A 22,774-nucleotide genomic window follows, 5' to 3' on the forward strand; every position below is an offset into this window, starting at 1 on the left:
GTCATTAGATATCTCATCTCCCAATTAACGGAGTAGCTTGAAACTTGGAACTTGAGTTCCTTACACTATAATGATCCGACACGAACAATTTCGATCAAATGCAATACAAGATGGCGGCTAAAATGGCGAAAATGTTGTCAAAAACAGGGTTTTTCGCGATTTTCTCAAAAACGGCTCAAACGATTTCGATCAAATTAATAGCTAATATATTCATTGATAAGCTCTATCAACTGCCATAAGTCCCATATCTGTAAAAATTTCAGGAGCTCCGCCCCATCTATGCAAAGTTCGATTTCAGATTCCCAATTATCAGGCTTCAGATACATTCTAAAAAAAACATTTCTAGCGGAAAGATTGAGCATGAAGAACTGCACAATTAATGTTCAGTAACATTTTCACCTAAAATTGAAAATAAGCTCGGTATTCGAGGATATGTTATTATTCAATTGCAAACTGTTGATTCTTTAAAAACATTCACTATAAAGAAATAGCAGACTTCGTGTGTCTCCAGCGTTATTGTCCTGTCACCAACTGGCTCAGATCTTGGAATAGTAGACTTGAGATGCGCGTAAACACTAGCGTCAGTTGATCAATTTTCATAACGGCAAGGAAAGTTGTGTGAGTGCGCCACACCAGATTTTTTAAAACTTTTAATAGCTTGGCTGGTGTCTTTCCAAGAATTAGTTTTTTCTTGATGCAACACTGACATGAGTATAAATATGTTTATAAAGAAGCAGATACATAATAATATATAGATTCAGCATTATATACATATACATTTTTTCTCTTTTCGATAATTAGAATCGTGAATACCACATGTGAGAGATATAAAGTTGAGTAGTAATGGTTTTTAAAACATTCATATAAAAAATAATAATGATAGCCTACATTTTTTGAATATTCCAGATAAATTGTATTGGTTGTATATTTTTGTTCACATTGGTTTGCAGACGTCACGGAGTGAAAGAGATTTTTAATGAATTCTGGACTCAAAAATCAATGGATTTTATTTTGTATAATTTAAAATCAAGTTAGAACCATTTATGTAATTTTTTTAGTAATGATGATTATTTTATTTTTTCTGTAAGTTTACCATGAATACTGGTTAGAGTGATCAACTTAGTTCCTATTTTTAAACAGTAATTTGCTATGCTTTTGTGAAAAGGAATCTATTAATTTCATTTAATTCTTTCATTTTAAACGTAATTAATTTCACGAGAACCTATCAGAGAAGCCTTCTTTTATAAGAGGCTTTCTCTGATTGGTTCTCATAAAGTTAATCATGGTTAAAATTTAATCGGCTTCTGTGCAACAAGGTCTAGCTTTTCAAATTTATCTGATTTTGAAGCTTCTCTTCAATTAGATTGATAATTAAGTTTTAAATGTGTTATAACTCTCAATATAATGTCATAACTCTCTTAACTTTGTTAAAACATAATAATCACTTGATATGATGTATTGAGCAATGCTTTTGGTTTTATTAGGGAAATTGATTTGGAGCTTTTATTTGCATACATTAATATACTTCATAGGTAGCGAATAGCAAGATGGACCCTGTTGTCATTATATTTTCAAATGGCTGCAAGGGACCATTCCGTTATGCACTACCATTCTGGGTAAAAGAGGATCTTTGAGCAATAAACGTTCCCTTTTAGGTTATCTTACTGTTGGTTATGGATACTCGGCATTCTGTGCGACGTCATAGTTCCTAAGAATATTCTGGTGACGTCATAGTGACTAAGAATATCACTGCATGTGTATGCGCGTGCGTACGTTGCCCTGTGACGTAACGTACTAAGACTATTTCGTACTATAGTTATTTGTGCAACTAGTGCGCAAAGTGTCAGTTTGCTGCACCGAAAGAAACGTTTACGCCCGAGCCGTAGGCGAGGGCGGAATGGTTTCTTGAGTGCAGCAGAGGAACTTTGCGCACGTATTTCACATTAAGTTTTTCCTACAGTTACCATTGAATATGAAAAGTGGGTAATTATGGGTAAAATTGCCTGAAATCCATCAAATGTAAATCTGTGTAATTTTATTATTGATAAAAACCTTAATCCTAAAATCCTAAAGTTCTCGTTGTACTTGGTTATAATATATTATAATGAATAATAATTAGCGCGTTGCACCTCTGCTCACTATAGCAGCCCAGTCACTGTTACCAACTTCATTTTGATTTTGCTGCACTGTTGCTCCATATAACCTACTAAGTATTTTGCGTTGTCATGTTGCAAATCTGGAGTGCAGAAAAATTTTTCCCGCACTAGAGCGGAAAAGTGATTCTTTGCGTTCTGTAATCAGTGCAGCAATGGCCACTTTTCAACGTAACTGTAGGAAATAGTTATTTGTGCATCTAGGGACTAAAGTGCAACTTTTTCTCCCTGAGGGAAACTGTTGTCGCCCGATGGCGTAGCCGAGGGCGACAATTTCCCTGAGGGAGAATAAGTACTTTAGTCCCGTGATGCACACAACATTTTTCCTCCACCTACACCAATACCTATAATAATGAATAATTTGTATATTGAATAATTAAATAAAAGTTCGCATAAACGAAAACGTACCTTTAGATGAACGCTCTCGTAGAGATGCCGATGACGTTAGAGGTGTGTACTTTTTCATATCCACGTTAGAGGTGTGTACTTTTTCATATCCACCAACGGTTGAACATAACCTAACAATCGAAATAGAGCTACTTATTTCCTAGAGCTAAAATATTCCAAAGATCGAAATAGAGCTCTTTTAGCACACTTGAAATTTGGACAATATGAATGTCAACAATGCTTGCCGTCGTCGACTGCGGAAAAGTTCTCATAAACGAAAACGTACCTTTAGATGAACGCTCTCGTAGAGATGCCGATGACGTTAGAGGTGTGTACTTTTTCATATCCACCAACGGTTGAACATAACCTAACAATCGAAATAGAGCTACTTATTTCCTAGAGCTAAAATATTCCAATGATCGAAATAGAGCTCTTTTACTTTTCCTCTACCGACCACGACAGTGTTGCCACATTCCTCATTCTTCAATCGCGGCGTTGTCGGACTTCTTCCCATGTTAATCTTATGGGTTTATTTTTACTCCCTTGGGATCACTTTTCCCGCTGGGAATTATTTTTAGTCCCATGGGAGGAAAAGTAGTACTTTAGTATTCGATTCCAGGGTGTAAAATGAGACTTTTGATAGTAGGTGGAGGAAAAGAATATTTCGGTACACCGGATTTCAGTGTTCACGAGTCCAGTCTGCTCTGATAAGATTGAAGGTTATGTTAGTGACAGTGAACCTTAACCTTGTTTAGATTAAAATTTGCTGCAATATTTGTAGAGCTTTGATATAATAACTTCATTAAAAATTAATTTTTCAGAATTTTTAAAATGTTTCCTGCTTCAAAAATTGTTGTGAACTGTTCAAAATTGGGCTTTACCACGGAATAAGCATAAAGTGTGTTTCTTTGTGTAGTGTTTCTTTCCTCTGTTGCTTTACCAACAAGTTGTTTGCTCAAACTATCTTATCGTCCAGATTCAGTTCATGTGCCGGTAAGTATTTTACAATACTTCTTTATCAAAATGATTGAGCTACATAATAGTTTTTCTTAAAATTTTACCGTCTTCCAAAACTGTTTAATATATTGCGGGTTCCGAGTTGAGTTGCGTGATAAGTTAACCTTACCAAAGGCAGCTGAAATCTTTCTTCTTTTACTTTCCTTGCCCTATTACCATAGGTAAGGAAAGTATTGCTTTCCGAAAAAAATTAAGGTACCCCAATTTCTAAATTTCTATACGTTTCAAGGTCCCCTGAGTCCAAAAAACTGTTTTTTGGGTATTGGTCTGTATGTGTGTGTGTGTATGAGTGTATGTGCGTCTGTGTACACGATATCTCATCTCCCAATTAACGGAATGACTTGAAATTTGGAACTTAAGGTCCTTTCACTATTATAAGGATCCGACACGAACAATTCCGATCAAATGCAATTCAAGATGGCGGCTAAAATGTTGTCAAAAACAGGGTTTTTCGTGATTTTCTCGGAAACGGCTCCAACGATTTTGATCAAATTCATACCTAAAATAGTCATTGATAAGCTCTATGAACTGCCACAAGTCCCATATCTGTAAAAATTTCAGGAACTCCGCCCCATCAATGCAGATAGATTCCCAATTATCAGGCTTCAGATACAATTGAAACAAAAAAAATCAAGTGGAGTGGATTGAGCGTGAAAATCTCTAAAATTAATGTTCAGTAACATTTTCACCTAAAATTGAAAATAAGCTTTAAATTCGAAAAAATGTGATTATTCAATTGCAAATTATTGTTGATTCTATTAAATCATTCACTATAGAGATAGCAGACCTCATGTGTGTTTCAGCGTTATTGCCCTGTCACCAGCTGGCTCAAATCTTTGAATAGTAGACTTGAGATGCGCGGGAACACTAGCGTCAGGTGATCAATTTTCATAACGGCAAGGAAAGTAGTGTGAGTGCGCCACACCAGATTTTTTTGTTTTTCTTTTCTTCAGACCAATTCAATTGATATATGACCAATTCAATATAACTATATAATTCTTTATTACTATATTCACATACAATAATTAATAAATGACTTATCTATAATATAATAAAGAAAGAATTGGCTTATACATGTACGGATTAGGAAATTTACCAATGACGCACCATCTACTACTGAACTACTGAACTGTTTAACTTGAAATTTTGCATATAGATCTTAATTCACCGAAGATGATTATTGGCCTATTTTAAATTCTTCAGGATTTCAGTAGGTCAAGTTTTTAATTAGACCCTTACGGAGCACTAGTTACCTGTTAGTTTACTATAAATTTAGTTACAAACAAAATTTATACAATAGTCTCTTCAACTCATCTTCTAGCCAACCTTTTCTACTACGTTACATTTACAGTTGAACAATCTAACAAATTGTTATTTTCCAGCTCCGTCATTTGAGTTCATATTGACCGAGAAGAAAGGCGAGAAATGCAACGTGGGCCTGATCACCCTCAACCGCCCGAAAGCGTTGAATGCCCTTTGCGACAAACTCGTGTCGGAACTGAGTCAAGCAGTCGAACATTTCGATAACGATGACTCCGTTGGAGCTCTCGTCATCACAGGAAGTGAAAAGGCGTTTGCTGCAGGTGAATTTTTATTTTTTTTCTTCAAAAAAAAAACATTGTAAAAGCGTTTGACAATCCCAAGATTACCAAGGTGATTTATGACCTTGTCATAAATTAAATTTAAACTTTGAAGCCCGTCCATTAAGTTCTAAAATTCATATTCTGAGTATTCAATTCATTTGAATTGTGAAATCCAGCTTGCGCTGGATATAATTATATCGTCATAGACAAATTAAAAACACTCATGTCCATACTAATAACTCTTATTCAAGATGGTATGTTGTGTCACAATGTCAAATAGGTGGACGAAACTTGTCCACCCAAAGAGTAGAAAGGGAGGCTAAGCATTTTATCTTGCAGTGCCTCTACTTTTGTTATAAAGCCTTTTCGTTTCAATGTCTAGTTATTTAAAGGAATTTTTTAAGCAACTCTCACCAGCGGGCAAAGAGTTATCTTTTTGCTGGTGATGCCTAGAAATATTACAATTAATTCAGTTTTTCTTCTTCGTGTATATGCATGTATGTGTAACTGTATTAGGTACATTTTATTTTTATTTTTGCACATGTATGTATATGACAGTATAAGTAAATTGTTTGTTTTCTTTTTGGAAATAAATGAATTTGAATATTTTTTGAATGCTTTTTCCAATATTCACAAATTATTCACAAGTGTATTGAGCAGTTTTGAAGTTGTGAAGCATATTCTGAGTAGTACTAGTTCTGAAAAAATTGTGTAAAAAGCATATTCTGAGTAGTAGTTCTGAAAAATTGTCTAAAAAGCATATTATTCTGAGTAGTAGTTTTGAAAAAATTGTCTAAAAAGCATATTATTCTGAGTAGTAGCTCTGAAAAAATGATCAAATCTTTTTTAAAATTGAATTCTGAGTCCAATGCAACCGGTTATTTGTTTTGTTTATTCAGGTGCTGACATCAAAGAAATGCAGAGCCAGACATTCTCAAGTAACGTGAAGAAAGGTCTTTTGAAAGATTTCGAAAAGATAAGAGGATGCAGGAAACCTATCATTGCCGCTGTCAATGGTTTTGCTGTAAGTGCATTAGTAAATATTTTCAAGTGTATAGTGTGTAGAAAAACTTCAATTTCAAAATTCAATTTTTTAAAATTGTTTTCAATTCTATTTATATTTCTTAAGACGTGGCGAAGTTTGCACATTAATGTCTACTCTACCACTTAACCACGTCGTTAGCAAAAAATACAAATACATTACAAAATATACAGTAGATAGATAAATAAATGCCTTTTATTTACACTTTACAATTTCAAAAGTAATGTAGGCGAAATTGAAGCAATAAAAGCCCCCTCTTCCACTTAACCCACAAGATAATAAGTCAGTACAGAGATAATAAAGAAATCGAAACAAATTTACAATAAAATGAAGTAAATATGAGAGTTCAATATCGGAGAATGAAAGAAGGCCTTGAAAAATGAGTTTTTTTTAATAAATAAAATCTAGAAAGATATACATGAGCTGAATGTTTTTTGTTATTATTATTATTTTGATATTGCTACTTGAAAGTTTAGGTCACTTAGGACACTTGAGAATGGGATAAATACCCGGAACTAGTCGTGTCGGCAATAGAATAATTGACCGAGCGAAGAGAGGTCTAAGATTCAAGTCGACGGTTTGGCATTTCTCTTAATGTTTAAATGTTTATATGTTTATATGTTGCGCATTTACGGCGAAGCGCGGTAATAGATTTTCATGAAATTTCACAGGTATGTTCCTTTTTTAATTACGCGTCGACGTATATGCAAGGTTTTTGGAAATTTTGCTTTTCAAGGATAATATAAAAGGAAAAAGGAGCCTCTATTAGAGTAAAAATCAGACTATAGAATTATCATAAATCAGCTGACAAGTGATTACACAGATGTGTCGAGTAGCCAGTCTATTGCTGTATTTCCATAAGGTCTATAGTTTCAATCAGGTACTTGTGGATGAGAATACTGCGTGAGGTCTACTGTTCTCAGAACTACTAGTATAATACTAGTATTTATTAGTCGGCAATAAAATTATACGTCCTACTAGAGTAACATTCCATCAAGACAGGATGGATTTGAATGTATGTAGAAGACAATTCACTTACTTATCACACAGAGGCTGATAAATCTTGTTCCTACTCATTTTGTTGCCAATATGAGCCGGAGCAAAACACTAAATTGCGAGATTGAGCAATGGATAATATCAAATAAAGCTGTAGAAAAAATCTTCTAGGCACCTACTGTTTCTTGATTTATTATTTTTTTTATCATAGAATAATATTATTGGGTTGCTTTTCGTGGATTAACGTGGGTCTACTTTGCGGCGGACCTAACTCCATCGTCCTTTTTCAGGATATACAAATAACATTGAAAGTGCTTAAGAAGGAAAATTTGTTTTGATTTTTTTATCATTTAGTCAGCTGGAATTAATTAGATGCTAATCATGTAATTTTTCAATTCATTTAAAAAAGCTGATGCCATTTGGCAGGCTGGTATCACACTGACTGTCCTTTATGCGCCGACACATGATTTCAGCTGAATAATACTCAACATGATTATTTCATTTATAAGTTCTATATTAATGTTAACGTCTGTCTGCCTGTCTATTGACTGTAAATACGCGTAATTGATAATACTAATTGTGATAGCAGTTGCTATGACATTGACAAATTTTCTGTGACAATTTTTTTTTGTTCAGTGTTAAAATTGTGAGTAGAGCTACTATTAGTGTTTACTAACACTCGATTATTCAATGTAGGTACCCATATATTTCATTTTTGTATCACTAGTAGTTCTGTGAACAGTAGACCTCGCGCAGTTATAACGACGTCCCAAACCATAAGCAAATCCACACTGATACACTAACTATTTATTATTTGATCAGATCATGCTTACACAAGGTTTAATCAACATATAACTCTTTCCAGAATTTAGCGCGAGAAAACCAGAAGACATCTAGGCGCCCAGACGAGCTGTTATAAGTTCTTTGCATCCTATTTAATAGTGCATAAAAATTGCATTCAATGAGGCATGCAATTATAGTCTACACATATGCTAATTTTTTACCAAGTTACATAGAGATATTGAATTGCATGCGTCATGGCATGCAATTTATAGTCAACTCGACAGCTGATTTATGATGAATAATTCTATAGTCTGATTTTCACTGAAGGAGGCTCCATTTTCATTTAATATTATCCTTGAAATGTATAATTTCAAAAAACCTTGTATATACGTCGACGCGCAATTTGAAAAGGAACATAAATATACCTGTCAAATTTCATGAAAATTCATTACCGCGTTTCGCCGTAAATGCGCAATATATAAACATTTAAACATTAAGAGAAATTCCAAACCGTCGACTTGAATCTTAGACCTCACTTCGCTCGATCAATTAATTATTAGTATTATCTTTAATGTTGAGATCATTGAAACGTTTTTAGATATATGTGCAGGTTTTGTCATTAATTTTCTTTTTAAATTCTGTATCGGAATCATGTATCATATGACCACGTTCCTATTTGAAAAAAGAAGTTGTATTAAAAATGAAGTTGGATGAGTATAGTTTTGAAGCGATAGAAAGTAGTTTTTTTTTCAATTGGAATAGGATCCCCATGGAACCTAATGTCATATCATACTACTTGTAAAAGAGATATTCAACTGTTTCCATAATAATTCTCATTAACTCAGGGTATAATTACAAATTGCGGATTTCAGAGATCAATACAACAGTTCATGAGCGAGTTCTATAACCCAGGGGTCACTAGTTATTCTATTAAAAAACAAATCAACTGTCAGCTGGATTATAAATTACATTCAATATTTTTTATATAAATACGAGTAGCCCTTACAAAGAAAGCAAGTAGGTAATATTGGAGTATGGAGAAAATTCCTCTACTCTCATAATATTATTATCCTGGAGAAAACACAAATTGAGTCAGCTGTATTTCGTCTATTTTTGCAAATTGGTTTTTAATGCCTAAGGGCATTAAGGACCGGTTTCCGAGCTCGAGATTTAGTTAAGTTCTATACTTTAAACAGCTGGAGTTGGAAAATTTGCTTGCCAAAATGGGACATAGTCCACGTTCAAATTAAATTTTCCAAAAACTAGAAAGCCGGTCAAGTTTTAATTGTGATTAATTCCACGAGAACTCAGAAAAAATGTTCCATGATTGAAATGATTTTTCCATGAGAAATCAGAGAAGCCGTCTCATCAAAAAAGTCTTCTCTGATTGGTTCTCGTGAAATTGATCACGGTTAAAATTTAACCGGATTTTGTGCAACCAGGCTGTAAATACAGTGTTTTGCTGTAAATGCGGAACACACATCAAGAGAAAAGCAAAACAGTCAACTTGAATCTCGGACCTCGCTTTGCTCGGTCAATGAATAATATTTTATAGTCTCATTATTTCTTTGATCAGAAGTAGATGATGTATATAGCGATATTGGAGTATGAAGGGTTTGACTAAAATTACTATTGCCCAGGTCAGTAGAATAATTGAAAACGTGAATCTTTTGCTTTGAATGTTTTCTATTATAGTAAGCTATTATATAATTATGGCAACAGGAGTTTATTTTGGATGTTTCTCCATAAAAGTTTTTTATTGATACTACTAGTCTATATATCAATAATAATTTTTATTGATTTAAATACTATTTATATATCATTAAATATTATTTATTACCCCGTCACATTATATTATGATGAAGTGGGGTATCATTTTTCTAAGATTGTGCAAAAACAGTACTATAGGCCTGAAACTTTTTTCTGATTATTACTTTTGTGAGATAATGGAATAAGTAGGTAATCAATAATATTAAATATAAATAAAAATACTGAAATTGAGTTTTTTTAAACGAATAAGTTTTTCAAATATGATTATTCTTTTGAGAAAAATTCTCTATTCAAAAATACCATGAAGAAAATATCCATGTACATTTACTGAATCAAAGCTCGTACTGTATATGTCCAACTACATTTTCTATTTCACTTGTGGCTTCAGTTCCATTGTGCATTATGATCACTTGACCTAAGTTTGCAGGTTAAATAATGAAAAAATGAATTCTTTATCTGACATTGCAATTGGATTATAATAATGTTGTTTATCCAAGTTGATAAACATTTGGGAAATATTTTGAAAAGATATTAGGGAAATATTTTGGGACTGTGACATGATACACACCACACACCTGAAAATAAACTATTCATTTTTTGAATTTTCCAAATATTATTATTACTGTATTTTTGTTCTGTTGTTTTTATTCATTTTTATAATGAAACTTCTTCTGAATGTTTCTTTCAAATGTTGATGATTGTAATTTCACACTACTTTGCAAGAATTCATTAGAAGTAAAATGATGACATGCTGAACTTCTGAAAGCAAACTATTTCTTTTTTTTAATTCTTTATATCATTATTGTATACAATTTTCGTTTTGTCGTTTATATTATGAGAATCTCACTACATGTTTCTTACAAATTTTGATGATTGTAATTTTACATACTGCATTGACTTATTGATTTAATAAAAAAATATGAGCATCTGAAAACAAACTACCGTATTTCCTTCTTTGAATTTTTATATTATTGCATATAATTTTTTTTCTGTCGTTTCTATTATGAGACTCTTCATAAATTTGTTTCTTACAAATGTTGATGATTGTAATTTTTTTTGCCTTGGTATTTGAATTTTACTCAAGAGAATATACAAAATCTATCTGATTGTTTTTTCATACTACATTTTTACTTATTTTTGTAGGAAAAAATAAATATCTATTATTCTGATTTTAATTTTATATATCATTGACTTATTCCTGAAAATAAAATAAAAATGTATTAAGTTATGCTGAATTTATATTTTCCAGCTCATGATCTTGGTACCTGATCTGATTTCCCAATAGTAAACCGTTCCTAAACTCTAGAATATTCAAATGAAAAAATCATTTCGTACAACTTATTTCCAAAGACCTTAAAGAGATAATCTTTAAGGTCTTTGTTTATTTCATATGATCTGAATATGACAGAAATATTACCGTCCAATAGCGTCCTCAAGTTAGTTTGTTATTTTTTTGACTACCTATCATACTTTGCCTTCTTGTTTTGAACTTGGAGATATTGTAGATACTAAGTAAATAAGTACCGTAAGCTGGTATCAAAGAAACGTCAACATAAACTGGTTTTTCGAATTCTTTGTTCAAAATAACATAAAAATCCAATCTCTAAAATCATAATTTTGCAGTTACGGTATGGCTTTTTTACTTGTTGAGCACTTGTACGGCTAAGCAGTATCAACAATGTAACTAAGGCTTCAAGTAAAGCAATTCAAACAGTTAATTTTATGGATGCAAAACAGCTGTAATATATTTGAAATGCTCGATAAAAATTCAATGTAGTTATTATTAAATATAACTGATTTGCGCCTTGTATTTTATGCAAGTTTCCATTATAACAATAGGGGCATTCAAGTTTCCCGCCGCTTCTTGCCTCTCTCTGTCATAGCTGCCAATGTTCAATTCGTAACAGGAATAGTGGCCACTCAGCCGCTCTATAGTTTACTATAATAGCTCGTTGGTTCCATATTATAATGTGTATTAAGGTCATCGTGAATTTCACTTGCTTGAATTGAGAGTAATCAATGATCAGTTACTTGAAGCGTTTACCAAGTCTATAAGTTTTATCACAAATTAGAAGGACTTTTTTCTCTGTGGTTTTATTATTAAAATATTATGGATTACTTCACAAAGTAAACATGGAGTGACTTTTTTAGAAATCCAAATAATATTGTTGTTCCTCTTACTTAAGATAAGATTGGGATGGACCTCACCATAATGAGTTCCACTTTATTATTCAGTATTTTATTAATATTCAATTATTCATCGATGTTCTTATCTTCATCTATCATTGGTCAAAACGTGTGAAAATAAACTTTTTGTGCTAAGAGTCAAATTTCTTTTAATTTGGAAATTATGGCCTTATTGATCAACAAAATATTTTATTCCGATTGAGGACAATTATTTCTCCTACAGATACCTTGAAAAGTGACCATTTGTGCACTGATTGCAGGCCGCAAAGAATCACTTTTCCGCACTAGTGCGCAAAGTGAGTACTTTGCATACTCCAGATTTGCAGCATGACAATGCAAAATAGTTAGTAGGTTATATGTAACATTTTTATTTTACAAAAAATTGAAATACAGCTGATAGCCTTTTTATCACCAGTCCTTGTTTAGGAAACCACCTAAATCGTTATCAATGATTATATTCAGGTTACAATTGCTTTTTACAATTTTGATCTTACTTTTTCAGGGATATGATGTCAATATACGATGATCCACCTCCCGGACTCTTTGTGGCCCCAGACGAAAAAGACCTAACCTTCATTCACGCTCTCGTCACCGGAACTTTTGACACGCCTTATGAGGGTGGATTCTTCTACTTTGTGCTCAGATGTCCTCCCGACTACCCAATCAGGCCGCCACTTGTAAAACTCATGACAACAGGAGCAGGAAAAGTTAGGTTTAATCCTAATTTGTTCAAATCTGGGAAAGTTTGCCTCAGCATCCTTGTCCTTGGGTAATTGAACAATTATTATCATTTTTTTATTATTGTACAAGCGTTAGCAAGTTCCTAATTTTTACTCAAAGCCAAAATCGTTGTTCGTCTGTCAGCAGAAACATTCCGTAACCAGCTGAGTTGTTGAAAGCAATTTGAGTCAATTAACGCAGTTACCTAATACAGTAGTTGGGAATACAGCCGTCAAGCAGGCAATGCGCACAGATTACTTTCTTCCACTTCCCTTCGCATCGAAAATCTAGGGATCAACTTTTCAGACCACTTCTATGCTTCTACATGTTAATATTATTTTAATAATTTGTGATTTGAAAAAACATGTTTATTCTATTGTAGGACTAAGCAATTTTTGTTCAAGAAACCCAACGGGTAAACTCTTGAGTTTGAACAAAATGTATGTTTTTTACATGTAATGCTGCATCCACACTCTCGCCCAATGCACATACAAATGACAACAAGTGCGAGAGTGTGGATGGCTGCTTTCCAGCGCTCGCCTCCACCGGCCTTTGCTTGTTATCTCTCAGATTTTTGTCGAGCCAAGGCCAGCCAAGCTGAGAATCCACAAATAATGGTAACATTGCAGTGTGGATGGCAAGACCAACGTAGCCAAGCTTACCAGCATGATCAGCTAATTGACAAGCCACTTGGCCAACGACTTGGAAATAGTGTAGACTAGGCATTAATCTCTAATACAGTATTAGATTTGTTTCTTGATCTTTGAAAGCTTAGCAGTCTTCACACTACAATTTATTAATATAATTAATTAATATATTTATACAATTTATTAATATATCCTTATTGGCAAGTTTTCCATTTGTCTAAATTTTTCGTTTTTGACACTAACGTCAATGAATATTTGACTTTTACATTCACATCATTTAATCTACTGCGGTGCATTTTTACTCTTTCCGTAATTATTACTTATTGTTTATTGTTATTATTATTAGCCTACTAATTGAATTGTTCAGTTGAAAGCAAACATGTTTTTGAGAGGAATAGATCAAGTCATTCGACTATTCATTGAAAGTGATTGATTCACTCATTTGGAAATAAAAATTGACCATTTCGATAAATTTCGTTTAAAGTTTAACACTTAATCGCAAGTTTTATGTTATAATCTGTGTTCAAATGGACTAATTGTTATTTGTAGAACGAGGTCTGGACCAGCGTGGAGTCCTGCACAGACTTTGAGCAGCCTTTTGCTCTCCATCCAGTCTCTGATGACAGAGAAACCCTACCACAACGTGCCAGGCTTTGAGACTGTAAGCTATTTTTGGATTTGATAATAGTTACTAATTATTATTTAGGACTCATTTCTATTTATTGTATTGCATATATTTAAAATTCTATCAAGAATTGAGAAGTTTATAAATTTATAATTTATGATGAACGGTTGTATCCTTAGTAAAATACTCTAGGCCCAAGTTACTTATGTGAATTGTTACTAATTGTTATGGTAATACATAATATGTTACTTAATTGAAGAGAAGTCAAATCTATGATATTTAATAAAGGAACAAATTGGCTTATGTACGGTACTGGATAGGAAATTTACAAGTGACGCATCATCACGTCTGAACTACTGGACTGATTAACTTCAAATTTTACGTGATATGGATTTGTCCTTTTTTAGCATTTGATGGATAAAATTAGGGGATAGTAAATAGTGGTTATAGGCCTATTTTAAATTATTCAAGTTTTATTTATTAGAACAGTCACAAACACGATATTTGGAAAGAGAAACAGGCAATTGCCCAAAACTTCTTCAATTCCTTGATTTTGGAACATAAATAGTCCAAAGTGAGGTTAAGTTTAAAATTTCTGTTTTCACCAAAGATTAACACTCAGAGAATACGTATTCGAGATATGACTGATGAATTTCGAATTTCGAAGGGTTGATAAGAGCTGGAAATAACACTAAACAATCCGAAAGTTCCAATAATATTGAAATAAACTTGAAAATTTTGAGCAGAAAATTTCAATTAGACCCTTGTGGAGCACGGGTTACCTGAAAGTGAATAATCAATTCATCGTGAATCATTCAAGTATTTATAGAAATCGTTCTGTGTAACAGTAAAGTTGGTCAATATCAAATACATTCACAAGCTATTTGTAATAAATTACGTAACAACCGAAATTAATTTTTCCAGAATTGAATCTATGTCGAACTTTAACAAATAATATGCATTGAAATAGTTTAAACTTGGAGTATTCTCATTCATTATTCAGTTTTTTCGTTATATACTGAAAAACATCCGGAAAGGCGCAAAAGGCAAGCTCAAAGCTTTTTCCCAATAATTTGTTCATGAGTCACATTTTTGAATTGAACCATTTACACTCAAAAGCAACATTTCTATGAATTTAGGAATAGTAAAACAATAATTATCTAAAACTCCGTGAATCTTCTATCTTATATTTTTTTTATCATAATGAGTAATATATACAGTATATAAATATAATATTATATATAAACTATATTATTATACTTATACTTATTATTAGTATATACTATTATTATTATTATTAGTTTATACCTATTATTAGTACATATATATATAATCATAAACCAAAATATATGTTGCTTCTAATTATTTAATGTACATAAATAAATATTAATGAAACACTGGTATGTTGTCTAGAAATATCACGAATTTATTGGAAAATTACAAAACACCTTTTTGAATTTTATTGTAAAAATCTACCGACAAATTACAAGTTTCTAGACAACATCCCAGTGTTTCATTATGGATAAGTATCACTACATCTCACCAACAGCAATATCTGAATATTATGAACATTGTTTTGGTCTTCACCTGCAGTCTTCCCAACATTGTAATGAATAAGTGAATGATTTCAACTTGAACTTCATGAAATCACTTGTCAGAAACAGAAACTACTAAATTTGTATGACTCAATGTCTAGCCTAACTGTAATCGTTGCATCAACTCTACTAAAACTTATGAATATTTGATGTGGACCTCTCCACAGATTTTTTGAGCTGTTTAGTAATTGGATTTTAGATTAAGATATATTTTGTATTTTAGGAGCGTAACCCGGGAGACGCTGCCCGCTACAACGACATAATCAGACACGAGACAATCAGGGTGGCCGTGTGCGGAATGCTCGACAACGACTATGGCCTTAAAATTCCCAAATCGTTCGTCGAAGCGATGGAGAAAAACTTTCTCGAGTTCTACGATCTTTATGTGGCTGTGTGCAATGAGAAGATGCATCTCACTGGCCAACTGATGCTGGTAAGTCTCTCAGTCAAAATCACATTAGTAGATGTAATTATTGATTAATGTAATCATTAAACAATGTATATATAATTATAAATGTAATTTATTATAATTATCAATGTAATTATATCATTTTTTATTTTATCGGTACTATCCCAATAAGTTCATAAAGTGTTCAACTGACCAACTGATGCTCGTCAGTTAACAAAGTGGTAGGAATTCATTTTTGTTTATTAAGGAGTTTTCTGATTATATTTTCTGTGATGTACATACAATTTTCTTTGAAATTGTAATTGTTTTGATAGACAAAATAAATTTGAATTTGGATGCAACTTGGTGACAAAGCATGAGGATATAATTGGAAGTCGGCATTGATAATATGAAATGGAAAGATTTCTTGGGGTAATGCGAATAAAATTCAATGTTTCATTTAATATAAAATTAAGAATCAATTGAACATTGATCATGTTTGTTGTTCCATATTACGAGAGTTTGATATAACACTTTTCAAATTATTTTGTCGAGAGATAATTCAACGCCTTGTGAGATTAGATTTCTCGATCCAAATTTTTCTTTAAAATATTAGAACGTTACTTGCAGTGTTTTCAATAAGAAAATATGAGAGCTATTTCCATTCATTTATAAATTCTATATTTCCCCCAATTAATTTGAATGGGGATTCCAGTGCTATTGCTCATACATAAAAACTTTGCCTCATTTATCATTCTAGTATTAGTCACTGGATTATTGTTATTAGATGATGATTGGTTGATATTAACCAAAAAGGGATTATTGGTACAATAAAAATAACTAATTCACTGATTAATCAACTAATCTCCTATTTCTATCATCCAACTATGTTGGATTTTCCATTCATTCAAATAAATAACAAAATTGAAATTTATTGATAGCATTCATTGGGATGAGTTATTCTCATTATACTTTGAGATCCTTTAAATACTATTTGATTCATGAAACTTCCTTATGTAGATCATCAGCAGATCATTTAAATTGTGCAATGTATAAGGGGTATGGCGATGTTGGATTTAGACGACTATTCGTCAACTCCTGCTATTTGCAAAGTCAATACTAGTACATTACAACAAAATATAGCAGCTGATTCGTGTTAGCGAATAACACTACTTAGCTGATTACCTCAATGACTTGAATACTCCCACAGTAGAATGTTTCTCACAATTTTTTCCCTGACTATTTGCAAGCATTTTATAATTTACTAAAAAATCATGTACAAGATTACTGATGAGATTCCGATTAAGTCTGTTATATGAATAGTGTGATTCTGTGTTTTAAGATTGTCTTTGCTGAAGATGTTTCCATCTGTACAGGATCCTTTTGGTGATAAAAGAGGAACATTCAACTACAAAGCTCTCCTGGAAAGACTGCCGAACATAAAGGACAGATTAGTGGACAAGTCGGATTCAGGCAGCACATCAAGTTCCAGTCCAGACTCCACAATCACCAGTGGTGGACTCAGTCCTAATGATAAGTGAAAACATTGTCATGTCATGTTATGTTGTCATTATTTAATTGCTGGTATGTTTGAAATTGTTTATGGGCATTTTTGAAAGAGTAGGCCTATTTAGAGTTGGTCAAGTTGTTTACTTGAAGGTATATTTTACCAAGAAAATTCAAGAAATTAATAATATGAGAATAAGATCTTTTCCACTAAATTATATGATGTTGAATCATTCCTTTTCAGTTGTAGGTTGTTTTCTAAAACTTTGTATTATTCTAGTTGAGGTATCTCATAATTTCATTATTCCCAACAAGCCGTTGACTTTGATGCTAAATACAGTTTCAAAGCCAATAATATAGCCTACTGTTTTCTGAAAAAATAATCATTTGTGTACTTAAACATCTCCTAAAGAAGGAATTTCAGAATCCATCAAGTGAAGGTAACTTTGAGCATTGAACCCTTCAAACAAATTTGTTTATTAAGATTCCTGAACCCTATATTGTATTCAACTTTGTTAACACTTATATTGATGTTTATTTAGTTACTTATTCAAGAATTATGTGTGATGTACAATGTACTCGCTAATTCGTTGAAAATATATCGTTCTATTTAACCTTTGTCTTGTATTTGTACTTACAACAGAATCAATCCTCTTTCAAGATACATTATATAAATTTATTTATTCTTCGTCTTGTATTTTTATTTAGAAGCAATTCTTCACCTCTTCTGTTTTAACGGGTGAACTAATTAATTATGCAGTAACCTTAACCTATAGAGGCTGCGGTGAACACCGACTTGCCGCTGGTCACATATGTTTATAGTAGCCTATAAAATAGGCTAGTTTACCTATGATGAGTTGGTTGTTGACTTGTTGGTACTGCCCAGATAGCGCCATTTCACTTATTTGAAGGCGCCCGCTCGGTGATATGCCGGCTTTATCCTTAAGGGCCCCATACACTAGGGAACTTGGATCGGCGAACCAAGATCCCCAGTGTATGTGGAAAATTGGCAAACCGCGAACCAAATTCGTGACGAACTTGGTCTTCAATCTGGATTAAAAACATTGTTCGGTTTATTCCAGGGCGATTTATTCTATCTATATATATTCAATATATTTTCTTCCCACAGCAGCTGCAAACTTTGAAACGCTCATCTCTAGACCTCAAAAGACACTGAAGTAACGTACGGTTGTTCGCTCTCCCCACTGCAGTGTGTGGGCAAATCCTGTGTATGGCAAACACGAACTTTGTTCCCCGAACCAAGTAGGCCGATCCAAGTTTCCTTGTGTATGGAGCCCTTAATTCATGAGCTTGGTAAAAATTGATGGCAGACTTATTTTGAGAATACGGCTGAGGCTGAAGAAAACAGCGCAACATATTCAAGCATGGTGGAGCGGCAATAGTACCGCTTGAATGAGAATAATTTATTTCTCTACTTTGATTTGTACATCAGAAATTATTTATTGGAATAGTTTACAATTAAAAAGATAAAAAATTAGCCTATAAGAATGTAGAATGTATTTACGTTGCAGATTTTTTAGATACTACATGTAGGCCTTGACTGATTCTTTTTCAGAAATATCAATAGCCGAACTCCACTTGACTCAAAGTCGACATTTTCTGTCGATGCTAATTTTCTACGCAGCACTTTGTTTACATTGTTCTAACCTCTTTTCAAGAAAATATATACCGTTATATTATCACGAATGATATTAACGAAAGAGAAAACGCAAATAGACCAATGACTACCTCACGTGACCTCACTACCAACGTAACGGTTTAAAACTTCTACTGATATTTTTTAGGTTATGTTTAGCGGAATTGTAAGGAGAGAGTCGTCTTAACGATAGAAGTGGAATTTGAAATGTTTACCAAGATGGCGGCCGACCTTCACAGTGAACTTGGAATGCTGACAGCGCTCCAGTGGGCGTTTTGTGAACTACGAGAGTTACGAGACATGTTTCTATTCTTTGTAGGTTATGTTGTAATTTTAGCGGAAAATAATGGTTGTGTTTACTTATAATCAATAATAATTATTAGTTTGCAAGTTATATGAATATTTTAGCTACAAAAGCCAAAGTTTCAAAATAAAATTATTTTCCAAAATCGATTTGAGCTAGACTATATAGCTGTATGATAACATAAAATAATGACGAAGATTGATGTTATCAGCATTGTGATGATAACATTCTGATTGTTAGCACAGCATTCTGATTGTTATCAGATTGTGTTGTCAGCATTCCAAGTTTAGCTTATCAGGTAAACATTCCAAATTCCACTTCTATGGTTAGGTAAATTGGTTCTTTGTTGTTAATTTCTTTCAGCTTTGGACTTTGGACTGTTTACTGTTTGGAGTTGGGTGTTTGGAGTTTTCAAAAAATAAGGAAGGGAAAAGTATTATTAATTTTACCGTTTTTATATTGTTTATCCAATGTTTTTTTGTTTTGTGTGGGTATGAGAAAATGACAGGTGAAAAAATTAATTTGATTATTCTTAAAGAGTGCAGTGACATAGGAAATGAGCCAATAATTGAAAAGTGCATGGAATGGGGAATTTTAAAAAGAGAGGTTAATTGTCCGGCTTGCGCAAAAGATAATTATTATTCTAAAATGAAATTACGAAAGGATGTAAGTCTATTGGAGGGGTACAAGTGGTCTTGCAATAAATTACGTTCCAAAAATAAAAATAAAAGAAAGAGATGCTCATTTTCAATGTCCCTCCGCAGAAGAACTTTTTTTGGAAATTCAAAACTACCGATATGGAGAATCTTGAGTTTTATCCATCTTTGGACTAAAAATGTTTCAATGGAGGTAATAAGTGAGGAATTGGAAATGAGTAAAGCGACGGTTTTAGATTGGTGCTCTTTCTGTCGCGAAGTCACGTATGATGCCATGATGGTGACGAACAAGAAAATTGGAAGAAAATTGCAGTAAGGTTCAACTTGGTAAATATAAATTTGGGGAAAAAAGATGTAACTAAGGCAAGTTGTAGAAGGTCAATGGGCTTTAGGTGGCATCGACGAATTGTCTGGAGAAATTTTTATGGCAACAGTTGAAAAAATAACATCAGAAACTTTGATACAAATTATTCAAAAATATGTTGAATCTGGTACAACAATAGTGTCCAACTTGTGGAAGGAGCTTGATTGCTTGAAGGAGGAAGGCTTCGAGCAATTAAAGATGAACAACGAAATGAACTTTATAATCCCCGATACAGGTTCTCAAACACTCAAAATTGATGCTGTGTTCAGAGCTGCTAAGACAAGCTTGCTGCGCTGTCATAAGAATAATGAATTTTTTTCCGGCCATGTATCAAAATATCTATTTGATAAGTCATGCAAGTTGAGGAACTTAAATCCCTTTATAGAGTTCTGCAAAGAAGCAGGAAACTTGTACAATCCTGACAAAAAAGAAACAGATCCAGAAATAATATAAATGAGGTACGGTATACTTTCCTTTGTTACACGGTATGTGTAATTCTTCTTATTTTATAATTTTACTCACAAACAATATTTTTAAAATCTTTAGCATCACAATATTTATGAAACTTTTGTATGATGAAAAACGAAAAAGTTTTACAATTACTACATTAATTGGATATAATTACATCAACTATACAAGTAAAACATATTCATTACCTATACTATGAAACTAATAGTATAGTGCGCCCCATAAGAGTCTTTTCATTCACAAGAAACACAGAATAAATTCAGTGCGCCTATAACGCTCTTATGTAGTAATAGTAAAGGCCCAAGGGCGAGACTATATTAGGTGTTTTCAGAGTGAGCATGGCATAAAGCTCTCCTATTGACTGATTGGGTTGGCGCCTTAAAAAACGCCTAATATAGGCTCGGACTAAATGTTTGATAACCTGGTCAAGCTTATTGTTGCTAAACTGAATAATTCCATTCATGTCAGTGGTTTAGCAATGACCGCTGTCCGCACTTCAATGCAATCTAATACAATGCATATCAAAACTCGTTTAAACAGCCAAGATTTGGATACCAATAGAAATTAATTGCTTATCATTGCAAACCCCTAATTAAAATGATTCACTTTATCCTTATTTCAATATGAATTCAGTTTATCTTATTCCAAAATGTATTCAGTTTATCATTTCAATATGTATTCAGTTTATCCTTATTTCAATATGTATTCAGTTTATTATTGCGCCTGTAATTTATTCCTCTTTATTGTCTAACCCTATTCTATTGATAATTTCGAATTTAAATTTTCGGTCAACAGAAAATGATGACTGGCACAGCGAAAAGAAGGTATGAAGGTTTAGCGCACTGAACTATGCTCCAAATAGGTTTACTTGCTTCTGGCCAAACAGATAGCAATCAACCAAATCGTCCTATTCATCAATCAGGTAATCCAACACACAACTCATTCACTAGAATAAATTATTGTGATGTTCCACCTATAAAATTATATTCGTACATTGCATATCATGATACTGTACCAAAACACTAAGGCACGATTGCACAAAAGCCGGTTAAATCTTACCCGTGATTAATTTCACGAGAACCAATCAGAGAAGACTTTTCAGAAAAGAAGGCTTCCCTGATTGATTCTCGTAAAATTTAACCGGCTTTTGTGCAACCGGACCTAAATTTTGATGTGGATACTCACTTGATTCTTTATGTTGTCAATGACTAGGATTTCCAGTGCAATACATTTGGCACACCAGATGAAGACTTTCAAGATACTATCAACCATGATACAGATTGTCATTTTAGTTGTCAATTGTACTGATAGGTTTATTGTGCTTCCGGTTTTGAATTTGCAAAGCAAACCGTGAGTGTTTGGAGGAAATTATACAATGAAATTTTCCTTAGTGGTTTTCAATTTTCAGATAGAATTTTTCCAATTGATATTTTAGTTTCAACAAGTGTAATTGAGTGTCAAGTTTTAGTTTTAAGTAATATTTTATTTCAAGTGGAATCAAAATTCCGAGGAGAACAGTTTTTGGTTTTGAAAACTATAAAATTATGAGTTCTTGTTGAAGTCGCAGTGTTTGAAACAAGCAAGCGCTTGAAACTTTTGAAGAATTGTTCATTATGTAGAAACACAAAACTTAAAATATATTATATTCGACCTGTTGTAACGTGAATCGTGTTGTAACGCTGTGGATCCTGGACGTTAACAAAAGAAGCCAAAACCATCCAGGTGTTTTTGAAATGAAAATTCTAAGAAATATTTATAGTCCAGTTAAAGAAGGAGAGGAATGGAGGAGAAGAGCCAATTCAGAGCTCGAGGCATTGATAAAAGGCCGAAATATTGTAAAATTTATAAAGGCGCAGCGGCTTGGGTGGTTTTTAGAATGAATAAAATAAACAGAATGCCTATAATAATATTCCGAAAAACAAACTC

General features: G+C 32.9%; 2 protein-coding genes across 2 annotated transcripts; both read left to right on the forward strand.

Moving 5' to 3' along the window:
* The first annotated feature begins 1,575 nt into the window (after positions 1-1,575).
* On the forward strand, positions 1,576-7,820 carry LOC120355144 (enoyl-CoA hydratase, mitochondrial-like). Its single transcript, XM_039443464.1, has 5 exons — positions 1,576-1,616; positions 3,457-3,533; positions 4,940-5,140; positions 6,040-6,176; positions 7,815-7,820. The coding sequence occupies exons 1-5, from the start codon at positions 1,576-1,578 to the stop codon at positions 7,818-7,820; spliced, it is 462 nt and encodes a 153-aa protein (XP_039299398.1).
* Positions 7,821-12,423: 4,603 nt separating this feature from the next.
* On the forward strand, positions 12,424-18,013 carry LOC111054194 (ubiquitin-conjugating enzyme E2 Z). The gene is made up of 4 exons (XM_039443629.1): positions 12,424-12,687; positions 13,835-13,946; positions 15,729-15,938; positions 17,270-18,013. Exons 1-4 carry the CDS (start codon positions 12,425-12,427, stop codon positions 17,432-17,434), a joined length of 750 nt encoding a protein of 249 aa, XP_039299563.1. The 5' UTR covers position 12,424; the 3' UTR covers positions 17,435-18,013.
* Positions 18,014-22,774: the final 4,761 nt, after the last annotated feature.

Source organism: Nilaparvata lugens, chromosome Y (genome assembly GCF_014356525.2).
Source record: "Nilaparvata lugens isolate BPH chromosome Y, ASM1435652v1, whole genome shotgun sequence".
Lineage (NCBI taxonomy): Eukaryota > Metazoa > Arthropoda > Insecta > Hemiptera > Delphacidae > Nilaparvata > Nilaparvata lugens.

Bases quoted from the DNA above. Each gene is read 5' to 3' on its own strand.
- LOC120355144 (XM_039443464.1), top strand. From the start codon at position 1,576: ATGGCTGCAAGGGACCATTCCGTTATGCACTACCATTCTGG. The intron at 1,617-3,456 runs GTAAAAGAGGAT...TTCTTTGTGTAG, and splicing joins GTTATGCACTACCATTCTGG to TGTTTCTTTCCTCTGTTGCT. The intron at 3,534-4,939 runs GTAAGTATTTTA...GTTATTTTCCAG, and splicing joins CAGATTCAGTTCATGTGCCG to CTCCGTCATTTGAGTTCATA.
- LOC111054194 (XM_039443629.1), top strand. From the start codon at position 12,425: ATGATGTCAATATACGATGATCCACCTCCCGGACTCTTTGTGGCCCCA. The intron at 12,688-13,834 runs GTAATTGAACAA...TGTTATTTGTAG, and splicing joins CTCAGCATCCTTGTCCTTGG to AACGAGGTCTGGACCAGCGT. The intron at 15,939-17,269 runs GTAAGTCTCTCA...CCATCTGTACAG, and splicing joins TCACTGGCCAACTGATGCTG to GATCCTTTTGGTGATAAAAG.